Source organism: Lepisosteus platostomus, chromosome 8, assembly GCF_059453375.1.
Source record: "Lepisosteus platostomus isolate fLepPlt1 chromosome 8, fLepPlt1.hap1, whole genome shotgun sequence".
Lineage (NCBI taxonomy): Eukaryota > Metazoa > Chordata > Actinopteri > Semionotiformes > Lepisosteidae > Lepisosteus > Lepisosteus platostomus.
This window is the reverse complement of record NC_142618.1, coordinates 53,428,958-53,445,108: the sequence shown is the minus strand read 5'-3', so window position 1 is coordinate 53,445,108 and position 16,151 is coordinate 53,428,958. Positions and strand designations below refer to the sequence as shown.

Genomic DNA, 16,151 nt, shown 5'->3' with positions numbered 1-16,151 from the left:
GACAAGTCTCTTGTTCACAGATAATGCTGTTGTTATCTTAAATACTGTATAGCCTCACTCTGTGCTGATAGGCAGAATTTGAAACTGCTATGAAAAAATCTATGTAATATACTGTACAGTAATAATAATGCAGTTTTGTAATGGTAACAGTTGAATGAAAACATGTTGTTTTTACCTTCTTCTCTGTAGTCAGCATGGCGATACTATGCCACCAACCCAGTCAGGAGTGATCTGATTGCCACATGGAGATTTTATGAATCCATCATATCCCTGCCTTGTTTCAGGCATGTAGAACTGCATGCACAACTTTCAAATTTCAATTTTTGTGTCTTCCGTATAATTAGTGTATTGTTTTGTTTCGTGTGCTTTTTTTGATTTTCCTTTACCATTTGTGTTTATTTCTTTTGATATTTAGTTTGCATGATCTAATTATGCTGCAGCTAAGAATTCAGTTTCCATAGAAACCTGGATACCAGCTTCAAAAGGAAAACTAACTCTTCAAGGTAACATAGGAGCAAGCATGTCATGTCTCCTTTTTTCTTTCTTAGCTTGTTTTCCACTTTGGTCATGTGTATTTACACATTAAGAGTTTTACCATTTTAATCTTATACAGTACATGTTTATAGCACAAAGGACGGTATAGTACAGTATAAGCATCACACCTAACATTTCTAGCTACATACAGTTAAACAAGCACATTTAAAATTCTAATTTTCCTTGATTTACCAGAAAAATACAATGTGTTCAGTTTATTACTTTTTCAAGAACGATTGAATACTGTAGCTTCTGAGAAACATTTTATTGTCAACACTTGATTTCTTTTGCTTGGCAAAAAAATAGTTGTGAACTGTACTTCAGTGTAGTTAGTTGTCTAAATTTAGAAATCATATGCAGTACATGCTGTCCTTACATGATTTTTTTCTTTGTCATAATGCATAAAGTGAATTGTTACACTAAATATATTAATAATCTTTGAATATATCTTTGTCACTCGGTGATCAAATTAAATGTTTGGCATTGTGAAACATACATCTATTTCCAGACAAAAAGTGCTTTATTTTAATCATCTATATTTCATACATTGGGAGGTTGTTGTTTAAAAGTTTTTTTTTCTCTCATTTCTAAAGAAAGGACCAGATGGAAGGAGTGGCCAGGTAAGTCAATCATTTCAATTTGTTTTTCTGAAAGAAAATGTCCAGGAAACAAAAGCTTGTGAATGAGCTTAAGGAAAAATAGGGAAATCCTACTTCTGAAATTATGAAATTTTTAAAAGTAAGAAAAGATATTACATTTTTTTTTAAATTTGCAGAAATTGAGGGAAACAACAAGAACCTTAATAACATCACTTGACCTAAGGTGGTGTTCACACTTCCAGCGTCAGTTTCCACAGAAGAGTACTTGCATTGATATGAGAAAGATGGCCCTCCTTCTGTTCTCATGCAGTGGCAGCTTTGTATGAAACCTATATGCCCAGTATATCTCTGAAACATGCTGTCTTAGAAAATAACCACACCATTATCAAACTGTGTAACCAGATGGATCAGTGGTTCTCAACCTTTTGTCACCCACGCCCCACCTTAATCATTTCTTTACTGACCATGGACCACAGAACAGCACTGGTTCAGCTGTGGGCGGGACGGAGGACCAGTTTAGAATATAGTTACAGTTATATTTAGTTTTGTGTTTTTTCTTAGCTCCAGTCACATGAACAATGTTATATGCAGTTGAGCACTCTACTCTTCATTGCTACTAAGGATAACATTTCTGATTCACACGAATACGAAGAGGCTTCAACATTTTTAGTACAATTTTTGATAACTCTGGATATTTTTTTTATTTGAATCCAGAAGTCAGCTAGAAGTGTCTTATAATTTTGCTAGCAAATGTTCTGCTTTAGAACACTGGAAAGTCTTGTTTGCCAATTAAGTGCAGATACAGTATTTGCAGATCCAAAAGATGAGTCAAATTAAGTAAGCTGTTTTCACAAGTAAGCTTTGTGATAAAACCCTGAACTTTATCATTTGCACTAAATATAGTTATTAGTAACCCTTGAAGCTGTAGATCAATTTTGAAAATATAGCAGAAAGGTACTGTATGCCAGTTTAACGAGTCATTTTATACTCCATCGCCAGGGACCGCCTATGACAAAGCTGTGGACCACTGGTGAAAAACACTGAGATAGATCATTTTCAGTCTCATTATGAATAACCAAGTAATACAAATGCCATTACACTTTACACTTTATTATCCTTACACATTAATGCATTAAAATAACTGAGCTTTTTATTTCAAATGAAAAAATTAAAAGGGTCCATTTTAAAAAATGTTTTATTAATCTCATTTCTGAAGTGTCATGTTTGTAATCCAATTAGTCTTCAGCCAATTATGGATGCCTGATATGCAGTTCTTAAACTCTCAATGAATCAGTCCATTGAAACAAGATTGATTTGAAAAGTAATTACTGCATAGTAATTAAGCAGTGTCTGATACGGTTCTTTTTTAATTTATTGTTCCATATAGAACTTTAACCTTTCATCTGAATTTCATTACTGTCTGTTTTTAGCAAATTAAGGACATGAGTGATGAGATCAAATCGATAAGATTAAAATATTGATTATAATTTGCATATTGTTAGTCTTCCAGATCTCACAAATATTATTTTAAATAAATATTGAATTCTCTTTGGTGCCTGAAAACTGGTCAGATGTCTCCTTTTACACATACGCACAATGGTAACACGGTTAGACAGTATGTACAATACATGTAAAATTTTATACTGCAAGTTTTTTTTGTTCATGACACTATGCTAAAGACAGAAGCCATGGTAGTGGACTTCGGCAGGTGGCAGAAAAGTTTGCTAAATGAAGTTATAGTATTTTGTATAATGGATGCTGAAATGTGTGGTTAGCATGCTTTCAGTATTTTTGACAGATAACCTGAAATTGTTTTGCTTTGTTTAATTGTCATGTTTCATTCTCTCACTATGTAATCTGCAACAGCTTTACCCTCAACTCAGTTTATGATGTTGCATTGACTTAATCTCAGAAAGCCTTTTGTCCATAACATCTGTTCAAATCTGGAACTGCCTTAACACTTCTATTAGAATTCTATTAGAAACATCACCTCTCCATCTCAGTTTTAAGTAAACTTAGACTATGTTTAAGTTTGTTTCCCCATGCAGTGGGTTTATCTAGGATTCTTAACCTAAAGGCACATTTTTTATCTTACCCATAGGATCACTTCTTCTCACATATCAGAATGGGAAACCTTAGAAACAACTGAATTTTTTTCCCCCTCAAAGGCAGCCTTTCAGCTGTTTTCCTTACCAATTTTTCACTTTTCTGCAGAATTCTGTATAAGTTAGTTTTTGAAACACCATGCCCCAGTCTCCATTGTAATTTTTGAATTCTCCATTCATTAGATTGGCACTGCTCTAGTGTGATTGCCTTCCTGGAGTAAATTATAGTACCTCCACAATGGCTGCTGACACAATCAACAATGATTCCTCATTCTAAATGAGTTCAAATGATTATATATTATATACAGTAGTAGGCAAACTGTATATGAAATAGTTTATACAATATGTTTTACATTTACTTATTTTCATACCATGGATGTTCTTCTGAAAGATGCAAGATTATTTAAAAAACATTAATACCATGCAGTAAAAACATTATTTTTAAGGCAGGTTTTGCATTTTTTCCATCAAAGATTTTACAGTTCTTTGAAGACAATGCCTGCTATCCTATTCGCTCTGGTTAAAAAGTAGAAGAAATTACACTGTGATAACCAGAAGTTTTTCAGTTGTGGTTCTGCTGACTTTGATGAAGGGCCAGCTCTTTTGACACTTAAAAGGCTATATTCCCTGTATTCTATTTGAGTCCACATAACAGCATTATCCAATTTTTACATTCTTGTACAATGAAAGCACTCTTGTTTTTCTTTTATGCTGAAATTCGTCCTGTTATTTTGACTTTCAGCACCTTATTAACTTCTTTTCATGGCTTACCTGGGACAGAAAAAAATCCCATATTGTCTGTTCATGGTGGGAGCAAGCTTTGAAGAATGTTTTTCTAGTTACAGGGTTTAATTTTACTAAAGCTTTTCATGAAGCCAAATGTCATCAGTCATCCTGGAATAAAGAAAGGCACTTTCCGATAGGCCTTTTAATCTGTACTTCCACATGATTGTAGAATCTAGTTACAGTGCAGCAATGAATCCTAATACCCCTGTGAAGTAGACGGCATCGTCTCCTTGGTCTGTCTCACCACAGTATACTTCCAAAGTAAAGAATTTCCTTGGGAACAATAATATAACAATGACCTTTTAACATGTTCCTTTCAGTCACTCATGATGGTCCAGTGGGGAGGGACCTCTGTGAAGTTGTGGTCCCAGGGGGGTTGGGTGGTAGTGAATGGTCAATGGAAACGGTATCTTGATTAAAGTTGTAAGAAGGGAACTTATGTAAGGAGGACCACAAGATTCTTTTAACAAGGGGAAGGATGTTCCCCTCGGATTCACCTTCCGTTTAAGGCCTGGTTCTTCAAAATCCTCAAACCATATCTGTTTGCGCATCTTGAGTGTCATTGCCCCAATACTTTCTTGGTCTATGGGATTGAAGATGAAAAATCTCATTCACGTCTGTCATATTTATCCCTTTAATAGATACTCCTTTACCAATTTTTGGGGCTCTGTCAACTGCAAATAGTTGGGTTCAACTACTGCTTGGACTGAAAGCTGTAGAGCCAAACAGCTACAGCTAAATGCATTTTTTTGATGATAACATTTTTACTTCAGAATGTTTTTCCTACTTACAACTATACAGATTTTTAAAGCACAACTGGAAGCAGATTCTGCATGACTATACCTTATAACTAGTTATAACTAGTTTATCAACTTCTTCCCTGATACACAGTCCTGTCACATTCATTCCCCAAAAATGCCAAGGACTCTAAATCTCTAGTTGTGATGGTATTTTTTCTTCACAAGCTAGAAATTCCAGGGCCTTTAAAATGTATTATTTTTTGTCCTTTGTATGTTGATCAGTTGTGTTTGTTGTAATGAGGCAAGCACTAGAGGAGTGTACAGTATGTGGTGCATCATCATCTACAGTATGACAAAACTGTAATGCTGCTATCACTGCAGGAAAGTAAAAAAGTGTACGTGAGCAGAGAATCAGGAGTCGAGGGCCAGTACCGGAACTGTTAATGGCCAAAAGAGGGGAGTAAACTGAGTTTGAGGTTATTCGTTGAAGAAGAACCAAGAGTGAGTCCACTCCAGGCCTGGAGGAGGTGAAGATGACAAATATAAAGTCTTAACAATAGATAGATACTTTATTGATCCGGTGAGGGAAATTGCAGATTGCAAATTGCAATACTGAGCACACAAGACTTCTGTTTCTTACAGGATTGAAATGCTAAGTACTAAAAAAGAGCATGTAGAGCTGTGGACAGCCAAGCACTATTTATACGTACTGCAGATGAATAGAAGGAGAAATTGGAATTGATCGTGTTGTTACAGTATGTGACTTTCAGAACAGTATAACAGAATTAAACTACATAGTGTAGAATACAGACTTTTTTTACACTTTTTTTTCCCCAAATAAGAAAACCTTCAGGTTTGTAAAAAATAAGGAAAAATTAAGGAAAAATCTAACTCTGCCTTGCATTCAAGCTCTGTAGCTTTTGTTTTTATTAAGAAAATAAGTCCAGGACTCAGTTTATTGTGTTAAAATGGGTATCTTCTGAAAAAATCCAGTTGGCACATATTTTTTAACCATGAATGGCTAGAAAAAATGGGTCAGCTCAGCTATTTTTAAGTCAAAACATTTCTCTTTCAGCAGCCAAAAGTTAAGCCTTTTGGAGCGTGTCCGTCAGTCTAATCCAAGAGCTTCAGCCATTAAGGGCAAGTTGTTTATGCCAATGAGCACAGACACCATTGAAGAGAGCCCATCCAAGGAACCTAAGCCAGGGGGCTTCAGTAATAGAGAGAGATTCCGCACTGCCTTCCGCATGAAAGCATACGCCTTTCGACAGAGCTCAGAAGGTATGTAACGTAACACATTGCATTTCCAATCTGTCTGTAGTAGCCAGCGATTCCTCAGTGCAGCAACAAATTTACCCACACGTTGAATAGGACTCCTCTGATGCACCTACCCATCTTTTGACAAGCTGGTCCTCTGCAATATCCAGACGGTTCAGTACTGGTGTGGGAACAGGCCCATCCCTCATGGCACCACCACAAACATGCAGGGGCCTTGGACGTTGCAGGCATTCCTATTCCACTAGGGTGTGAAGGTGTCCTGGCCAATTAATCCCAAACCTACTCCCGATGGTAACTAGTGACTGGCAATGTGTGGATCATGGATACTGTGTAACTTTTTCATGTTCTTTATCACTCAAATCTGTGTATTTACATCTGCCGCAGTTGGATAGTTCAGTTCAAACTCCTCACTGTCTATACTGTACCAAAAGGGGGAAATAGAAGCAGTTCAATTTTGATATTGGCTCTAGAAATCATTTATATTCCTAGCTTCTAGGTTTCAGGATTTTTCTTGGTGGCATCTGCTTTAACCTTGGAAAGAAAAAGAAAATTGCCAAAACTGCAACTCAGTTGACCTTAGGAAAAGCAGGCACCCGTGCATTTCATCACCATTAAAAACTTTTCTCAGATGCTGCAGCTTTGCCTGATCCTGCATGTGAGGACAGGGGCTTTCCAAGTGACCTAATACTGGAAGAGATGATACCTACTCTAAAGACCGTTATCAGGGCTGTGAGGTAAGAAAATGACCACTGATTCCTATTTAAAAAAACAACAATATTTGAAATGTTTCATAAAGATGCTGGTGTCTTTTTTTTAAAGCTTTTTTAGGCATTCAGCCATTAAGTACCTATCTGCATAAATTGGTACTTGTTTAAATGTTACAATGCTTTTGTGTTCAAGATGTTTCTTTCCACATTCAAAACAGCACCTTTTTTTCCATAACATAAGATCAGGGATTTTTTGGAAGCACCCTTTCTTTTTGAAAGACATACTGTTTCCTTCATAAGACACGTCAGTTCTCCCTAAGCTAACGAAGGGTTTAGTTTTAAAAGTGACATTGTTTATTACCGCCAAAAGCAAGGATTTGAGAGTTTTCCTTTCCAAGGCCACTGAACTTCTTCTAATTCTGGTTCATCATTTAAAATTTACTCTTTTTAACACTTGCTTTGTGTTAAGATACATTTTATAGATTTTCTTACTCCTTCAAAAAAGGACTTGCTCTAAGTGTTTTTTTAAATGGCAGTGTTTTAACAACTCCTGATTGCTTTGCAACAGAATTTTGAAATTTCTTCTGAACAAAAAGCGATTCAAGGAGACTCTGAGGCCTTATGATGTGAAGGATGTGATAGAGCAGTACTCAGCTGGGCACCTTGACATGCTGTCTAGAATCAAATACCTCCAGACAAGGTAAGGCTCTCTTTTGCCTTTTTATTGCTGCATCACAGCTCTTGGATCCTGTGTTCTATTCCAGACTGGAATACAGACTTTATAAGCATCCCTGGTGACTGTGGAGAATCTGCATGGTCTTCCTCTTTGTGTGGGTTTTCACCAGTGTGCTCCGGTTTACTCCTCCCTTTCAAGCCTTTCTAGCTATGTTATTCGCTGTGTCTAAATTGTCACCCTGTGCTTGTGTGTGCCTTCTGTGATGAAGTGACATCCTATCCCTGGGTAGCCCCTAAATGCACCATACACAGTACAACCAGGATAGACTCTGGGTTGCCTCAACCCTTACCAGCAATAGGTGGCTTTTTGATAATAGTGGAATGGTTTATTTCTGTAGTTACAAACAGCTCTGCCATATTTTAACAACCCCATCTCATTTGCCCTCTGCAGATGTGAACCAGTGCGATATACACCAGTTTTCTTCTTGAAATAGTGAACACAATGCACAGTTCAAGGCTGTTGGATACTTATTTCTATCATTGCTGAGGTTCAATGTTAATCTGGCAAAACTCTGCATTAATACTCCTGAAAGGGTGAGGACAAGCCTACATGGAGAATGGAATCTGTTGTAAAATGCTACACTGTCTGCCCCAAGGGGCTGATACAGTCTATTTACCTGCCACCTCTTTCTCATGCTACAAGGATGCTTATGGTTGTGCCAACATAGAACTGTGTGTTGCAGAAAGATGAGGCCACCAGCATTATTTAAGTTTTAGTCTGAATAGTATGAGATAAAATCTTCGGAGGTCTACTCCAGAGGTTTACTCCGCAGGATGTAGATGTTTATGCAGTCCTTATATGATTGAAATACTTTTTATTCCTTTAAAAATGCATCTTAAATTTGGTATTGGACACCTTTAAATGCAGATTGTGAAATGCGGCATGCAGTCTATTATTCTTAAAACTTTTGGAATATAATTCTTGTGATCTTATGGTTTTGCCTAAAGGGAATTTTATTTGGAATCAATGTGATCCATGCTTAAATGTGTGGTTTGCTTGGGATTAGAGCCAAGATTAGTGTGGGTGAGCATATGCAGAAGATGGGAATGTCATTCAGTCTTTGAAAAATGAAGCAGCATGTAAAAAATAATACAGGAACTCCTTTATAGGGCTAAACCGAGTTATATTTCACCTTGAGAGAAGGTATGAAATTCTCTTAGTTTCCCCAGACTTCAGGATTGTAGACTATGTAAATCGAGTGCTCTTCTACGATTACAAGAATTCTTTGGCTTACATAAATAAGAACAGGCAGATTGGAAGTAGTCAGTTTGGTTATGAGTACCACAGTGTTGTAGGAAACGTGATGCGTGAAAACAAACTGTTCCTTTAGTATGGGAACCAAAAGCCTGTCAATGACATCACTGTTTCTTGCTTTTATTTACCCTTCCAGAATAGATATGATCCTGGCCCCTGGACCCCCTTCAACCCCAAAACATAAGAAGGCCCAGAAAGGACCCTTTTCCTACCCTTCCCAGCAATCTCCTAGGTTTGTCTCTGTTTTGTTGGAAACCCCCTTTTTATTTTTTATACTCTTGTGTTCTTCAAAACTTTTAGAAAAAAGTCATTATATTGGTGTGATAGATGTCTTCAAGTGTAATATAAAAGTCTGTGAAAATCTCTTGTGTGTTTTTTTGTATTTGTAGATAAATTGTGTGAAGTGCATTTTTCAAGTGCTCCCAATATTGCATTGTCTTGGTCCAAAAGACACTGCCTTTTTATTGCTCTTCTTTTCATAAACTAAATAATTTTTATACAAATCAAATAAGGATTAATTCTGTTTATGGCTGCTTTTTTACCAGCTTGACAAGGTAGTTTATGTTCCTGTTCATGAATAATGGAAATTGAGCTTTATTTGTCCTGTAAGTTTGAAATATAGTCAAGGAACAAGTAAAGGTTTATTCCATGCTGAAAAGAAAAGAAACACAATGTTTCGGCTGTGGAGCCTTCTTTTCTTTTCAGCATGGAATAAACCTTTACTTGTTTCTTGGCAGCCTACACATGCTGACACAGCTACCTACTTGAAATGTAGTCAGGCACGTAACAGTGTTATTCAATGCACATCACGGGGAGATTTAATAAAGAATTTCTAAATTGTAATGTAAAATTGAAAAAGGACAAACATTTATACCATCTCTCATTTTAGATTGCTTGAGAGTTTAACCGCTTTTATGTGGTGTGATTATTTTTCAAACAAGCTAGAGTTTCTCCATTGCTGATGTTTTTGTTGCAGATATACATAAATGCCTACAATACAACACTAATTAGCCTTGTAACTGGAAGAGTAGATGCATTTTACGTTCCTTTTTCACAGACACGATCCCTACATAGCCAAAGCATCAGGACCAGAGGCAGAAGACCAAAGCATGATGGGAAGATTTGTGAAAGTTGAAAAACAGGTAATTTATGATGCAGGATTTTTCAATTGTGATCGTGGAGCATCTTCTTGTTTCCTTTCCAACAAGAGCTAAAGGTACTCGACCACTAATAAGCTAGTAATATGGTTATTCAGATGATTCAAAGTCTTTTCAACATCTGAACTATTTTAGACAATTCACTCTTAGGCTTAACTTAAGGTTTTCAGAGCTCATTTGGAACAGAAAATAGAAGATCTAAACAGCCTTGAAACCTTTTCCATTCTTATTAATACTCCTCCATGTAGTGTTTACAGTCTACGAAATGTACACCGTTCTTCTTTTCCAGGTGGAGCACATGGAGAAGAAGCTTGACTTCCTGGTTGACATGCACATCCAGCGCATGGACCACATGCAAGTAGACCCCGTAACAAACGAAGTGGCAGTAGATTCTTGCATTCCCCAGAGCCACACTGCAGAAAAAGAGGACAGCCGCTACACAGAGATCAGGAGGGTGTTCTTCAACTATGCGGAAACCTGTCCTCACATGTCCTTTCAGATCCCAGTGAGCAAGGTGATGCCTTATGGCTTCTTTCAGAAGGAGCCAAGTGACACTAGGTTCCCCGCAGATAGGCCTGGATGCATTATGCTACCTCCATCAACTGTCCCTTCCTACATGGAGAGACCCAGTGTTTTACCTATTAGCACACTGATGGACACCAGGAGGGACTCTGATGGTGAGTTCCAAAGCCCATTCATGGATTATTTGTCACCAAGGCAGGGGCGGACTGTGGTGAGGGACACGGACACTCCTCTGTCACTGCTGTCCGTCAACCATGAAGAACTGGAAAGGTCTCCCAGTGGCTTTAGTATCTCTCAAGACAGAGATGATTTGACTTTTGGGCCTTGTGGAGGAGGGTCAAGTTGGATGAAGGAGAAGCGGTACCTAGCAGAGGGTGAAACAGACACTGACACTGATCCTTTCACACCTAGTGGGCCTCTTCCTTTGTCCTCCACGGGTGAAGGGTTTCCTGATTCAGTATGGACCACTCCCAGTAACCCCAATTAGCAGGGCGTCAGTGAGGGAGGGCTGCACATGGGTCAAATGGTGTAAGACAAAAGAACTGACCACGATATGTAAAGTATACACAATTTGTACAGTTCACCTCATTGAGAAGTTAAAATCAATCACCCAAAGCTTTATCGCTGCAAAGCAAACGGCACTGCATGTAATGCATGCAAATTTTGTGGTAGACACTACAAAGTTCAGGTAATGAATAAAAAGAACAAAATGTAACATTAATAATGAAAGCTATACCATTTCATAACATTTTTTAAATAAAGGTTTCTTTTTTTGTTATTTTTTGTGCATGGTTTGCATGGAGCTGCACCTTTTAGAGAAAGGGTTAAACCAAATTTCTTCAGCTTTATAATACAGTACATGTGGCTTAGATGCTTACTTTTGGGTCAGAGACAACGTGTAAAGTGTATTTTAGTTTTGGTGCCTTTTTCTGTTCAGTGCACCATGGATCAGCCTATATACTTCCTAACCTTGCTTACATGACTTTGGTTAAACTTTGTTAAGATGCAGTATGCACTTGTTAAAATAGCAACTTCCAGTACTTTAAGAACAGTCAAAGAATTTTCACAATTTTTAAATAATATTTCAAAAAACAAAAAAAAGGGGGAGAAGTGAACATTTCTGCAACTTTGTGGTGTTTGTTATTTCAAAAATGGTGTTCTGTGCATTCCCAAGTGCATCCAAAACAGTAAGTATCACCTTCCATGAAAACTGTTTCATTACAAAAAAGAAAAGTTTGAAAAAATGTCTCCAACACCACAAGAAAGGGTTGTACTAGTAGAAGTATATTTGGGTACTGTCTATTAAAAAAGGAACATTGTAAGAGACATTGTAAACTTGAGCTAATTCCAGGCCTTAGAAACCATTCATACAGTACCTTTGGATTTGTCTCAAATCAGTTACAAATCAGTCTCCAATAATTTATATTAAAGTCAACTATGCTTAAGATCACACATGAACACTCACATAGTCTAGGTATTTAAGTACCTAGAATATTTGAGTGTTACCATACTGTAAGAGATTAGATGGTTTTTGAAAAAAGTAACCCCTCCTCCAAATCGATCATGGTAATGGCCAAGTAAAAACATGAGATGAAACAATTGAAAAGGAAAATACCAGAAACACAGATTCAAGATAGGATAGAAAATATGCACAAATTCATTTGACAACTACATTTTTTATATATACAGGATCATATGTTATTGTATTATGATCCTTCCTGTCACACTGTTAAAACTATTGCCATGGGTTTTAAAGTAGATAAGATTCCTTAAATATGTTAAGTAAGCTAAAATAAAAAAGTATGACTCAAAGATCAAGTATCAGGGTTTTGAAAAGTACATCATTTGTGTCTCCTCAGCTGTCAAAGTAAAATACGTCATGTACTTGCGTTAACATTTCTTTTTTATTTTAACATTGAAAGCTTGAAGGTGATCTCACTGCACTTTTACAATGTCCTCTCTATGCATTATGTTTTCAGTTAAGGGGGCACGGCATTCCCTTTGACTCACTAAAATGCGACAAACAAAGAAGCACTTTGGGTTTCTTGTTTCCGTTGACATTATTGCTGGTATTGCTGTGTTAATAGCTCAGTAATCTCGGCAACAATGAACCAAGATGCTCGTTTTTTTCTTATTGTGGGTCAAAAAACAAAGTAGGATGTGCAGTGCCCCCTGCAATGAAAATAAAATACTGTTTGCCTCAAAGCATGTCTGCTTGAATACTTACTGTATTGTCTCACTTCAATATCAATATCATCTATTCCATTTTTTTTCATCTGGAAAGCTTGAATTATGCGTGAGGACTTCTGGAGTGGACTGTAGTTTTTCTCTCACCTGTTGATCCTAAATCAAGAAATGTGTTGCAAGTTGTAAACGTAACTTCCAAGTTGTTGGCTTTTATCATCACTTGAAATGTTATTAGTTTGCACAGGCACCTACAAAAAGCTTCACTTGTTTCCTGATTATTTTTCAGTAACATAGATATATTTTAAAAAGCATACTGCATGTTATAAAAGCAGAACAGGATACTCCAAATGTGAACCTTTTTAAAATGTATCCAAGAAAACTACTTTGCGATCATTTCCTCTCTGCACAGTGATAACACTTGTGTCTGAAAAATGTATTCACATGTATGTATTTCAGGCTTCCTTATTGATCGTCATGCAGTTGATAAGATAGAATGGCATATTTTAGCTACAGTACATTGACTGTTTTTCCAAATCATTTCCTGACACATTTAAATTATTTTTCTAATACCTTGAGAAACTAGTATATCCTAACAACCTTTTATTATCTAGCGTATACTGTATATCATGTTGAATTATAGAATTGCACTGAAAAGGAATGGAAAATTCATACAGTAAATCCAGCTCTGGTCACGTAGAATTCCCTGAATTTGTCTTGCACAAAGGGAATAGTAATAACAAGCTTTTCAGTGATCACTGTGCACTTTATAGTTTTTTATTCCACTGCATCTGCATTAACTGTTAGATTCAATAAAGCCATGGAAGTCTGTAATTCATATTCCATTTCTGTTTTGTAATTTGTCATTTATTTTAGTCAAATAACCCCAAAGTTTTAACATTGAACCTGAAAAACAAATATGAATTAAAATATATAATTTCTTTTAAAAAAGGCAAAACAAACCAAGAATAAAAATATCCAAAGATGTAAGGTTCTTTACCTATAATCTACAGTAATACTTGTTTCATAACCAACTAAAATAAAAAATAGTGGTTTAATTCCTAACATTTGAATAAACATATTTGAAAATTGAAATCTTCATTTACTGTTCTAAATGTAGGAGGTTTTCACGTTTTCTCAGATGTACCAGAACTTTCTGAAATAATAAAATCATGTTTTTGCTGAAGAAAGAAGAGTTTTCTTAGGTTACATGAAACTGGTGAGAGGAATCTAACAAATCTACACTGATGTCATTTGTTTTACATTTTGAACGGCTTTGATTCAGATTTGCATGTTGTTTTACATATCAGTTTGCATTGCTAATCAAACATATGCTTACTGTCTATACTTATACAATATAAACTAATGTTTCCCTGAGCACCTTAATACCTTTATTGGATATTATTGGAACCTCCTTCTCTGTTTGTATATAAAATATATACAGTACAAATTAATTTAATTGCTGGAGTATTATTATTTTCTTTTATTCATTTTACTTTTATTTACAAAGGCAAATCTGTGTATTTCATGTTCATAATTATAAAGCACTGATTGCTAAAAGAAGAGGCTTAGTTTTGGAAAAAGGATGCCTTTGAAATGCTTTTTAGCCTGTACAGTAAAAGGCTTTTCTGCTTTAACAATGTAGGTGTTAATAATGCAAAACTTGTAATATCAGCTAAAGAAAATTGTCTACAACATTTTTATAACTAGATGCTATCTTGTATTCCTAGATAATACAAAATTTACTAAACCACCATGTTATTCAGTCTGGCATATTACTTGTACTGGTCTTCCAAATATATATATATTGAAGAGCATATCTTGAAGCCTACTCTCTGCAGGCACAGAATAATTTTCTTACACTTGACAATGTCTTGCAGAAAGAAGACAACTAAACCTTAATTGTAGCTCTTCTCTTTGACAGAACAGTATATATTGCAATGAACTTTTTTCAGCCTGTAAAATGGTATAGAATCTTGTTATTTAATATAGGTAAATATCTGTATTACACTGCCTTTTTGTATAGTACATACACTAAACTCACCTGTGTTTTTCTCTTTAATTAAAATTCTATGTACATTTTAGACAAGTGTGCCACACCTCTTTGTCGCACAACTACAGTACCTGTCATGGTGCCACAAGTTTGTCTGAGAAGGAGCTGTTTTGAGTGTTCTTACCAGCTTTCCAAGACTGGATGAATTGCGCTTTTTCATTGGTGATGTATCTCCCTCTGCTGCAATTCGGCTGAGTGTCTTCTTCATAGTTCTTCAAAGTTATTAATGAAAAAGCCATAAATGTCTTAGAAGACGGATTAAAAATCAGGTTATTTGGGGCCATAAATACCTGGCAGGACCCCTCAAAATATTAACAAAATATCAAACACTTAATATTCCAAGAGTAACCAACAGCCTGCTGCAGTAGTTAAGGTTTAGTTGTTGTTTAAAATAACTTTCAAGTGAAATGTGCAGTACACTTATGTTCACACCTCGCAAAACCTGTAAAATGGGGCATATGACTGATATAAAGTAATTGTGCCTTGCCCTCTCAAACTTTCTCAAAATAGCCAATAATATGTATCACTCCTCTCTGTTCGCTTTATTGAGCTTTCTCTGTCATTTTTTTTATTTTTAAACAATGGGAACACAACTTTTCTACAAGTGGCCTTCAGTGCTATGTATGGTTTTCTTCATTGTAATTTTTAAAAGTACTTGTAATTTATATTCTGGCTTTGTCCAGTTTTAATATGTTCATTTAAGGGTATAATATGCAACTGGTATTCTTACTTGATTTTTTATGTTTTGTCTCTACAATTGCAACAGTTATTAATAAAGAGAAATCAAAATACAACAGTATTCTGGAGGTTTAAATTAAAATGTAACACTTTTACTGTGTATTGACAGATGTGCAGTAAAATACATATTTATCCATCTAGTGTACAGTACATAAAGTAGAGACAACTGAGGCAATTGTCTCAGACGATGTTGAATTACATACTGTACTATATATTGAACAAGCTGTGATTCCTGCAGTATGATGGACGGGTATAGTGTGAGTCTTCTGGATCCTCCAGCTGCTGAAAGACCAGGAATTTCCAGATTCAGCAATAGGCACTGTGGAGTGGAACATGTTGGGGATCTTAAAGTTGGCTATTATCCCATACAGCAGCACATCCATTACCACAGAGGATGCACAGCCCTGGGGCCACTTTGTACAAAGTTCTTGGTTAAAGCCAGTTCCCAGCTTTAGTCCAAGAAGGTCAACAGGTACCCCCCTCTGGTTCTTCTACGAAAGGGAATGTGCACTAGTTTCGTTCTGTGTTACTCACACCTAGTACAGTAGGTCCAGTTCTGGGTGCCATCAATGGATACATAAACAGAGCTACCACAGGGGTTTTGCTGCCTCAAAGTGTCTTTCACATTGCTTTCCATTGCAGACTTGTGTGATGATTGGGGCCTGATAGTTCCTTTGAGCAGGCTCCAGGGAATTCATATAGCTAGGATTTGCAGCTGGGGATGTGCTGAGTCCCCATGCCATTGTTATCTAACACCC

The 16,151-nt window shown here is 36.4% G+C and overlaps 1 protein-coding gene across 1 annotated transcript in view; it reads left to right on the top strand.

Annotated features, from left to right (window-relative positions):
• kcnq3 (potassium voltage-gated channel, KQT-like subfamily, member 3) overlaps nt 1-15,449 on the top strand; it is an 89,537-nt gene extending 74,088 nt beyond the window's left edge. Inside the window, exons 8-15 of the mRNA XM_088643931.1 lie at nt 190-284; nt 1,128-1,154; nt 5,840-6,045; nt 6,671-6,776; nt 7,318-7,449; nt 8,876-8,971; nt 9,797-9,881; nt 10,186-15,449. Of these exons, the coding sequence (XP_088500057.1) occupies nt 190-284; nt 1,128-1,154; nt 5,840-6,045; nt 6,671-6,776; nt 7,318-7,449; nt 8,876-8,971; nt 9,797-9,881; nt 10,186-10,905 (1,467 nt within the window). The 3' untranslated portion in view covers nt 10,906-15,449. The remainder of the gene's footprint in view (nt 1-189; nt 285-1,127; nt 1,155-5,839; nt 6,046-6,670; nt 6,777-7,317; nt 7,450-8,875; nt 8,972-9,796; nt 9,882-10,185) is intronic.
• The last annotated feature ends 702 nt before the right edge of the window (nt 15,450-16,151 follow it).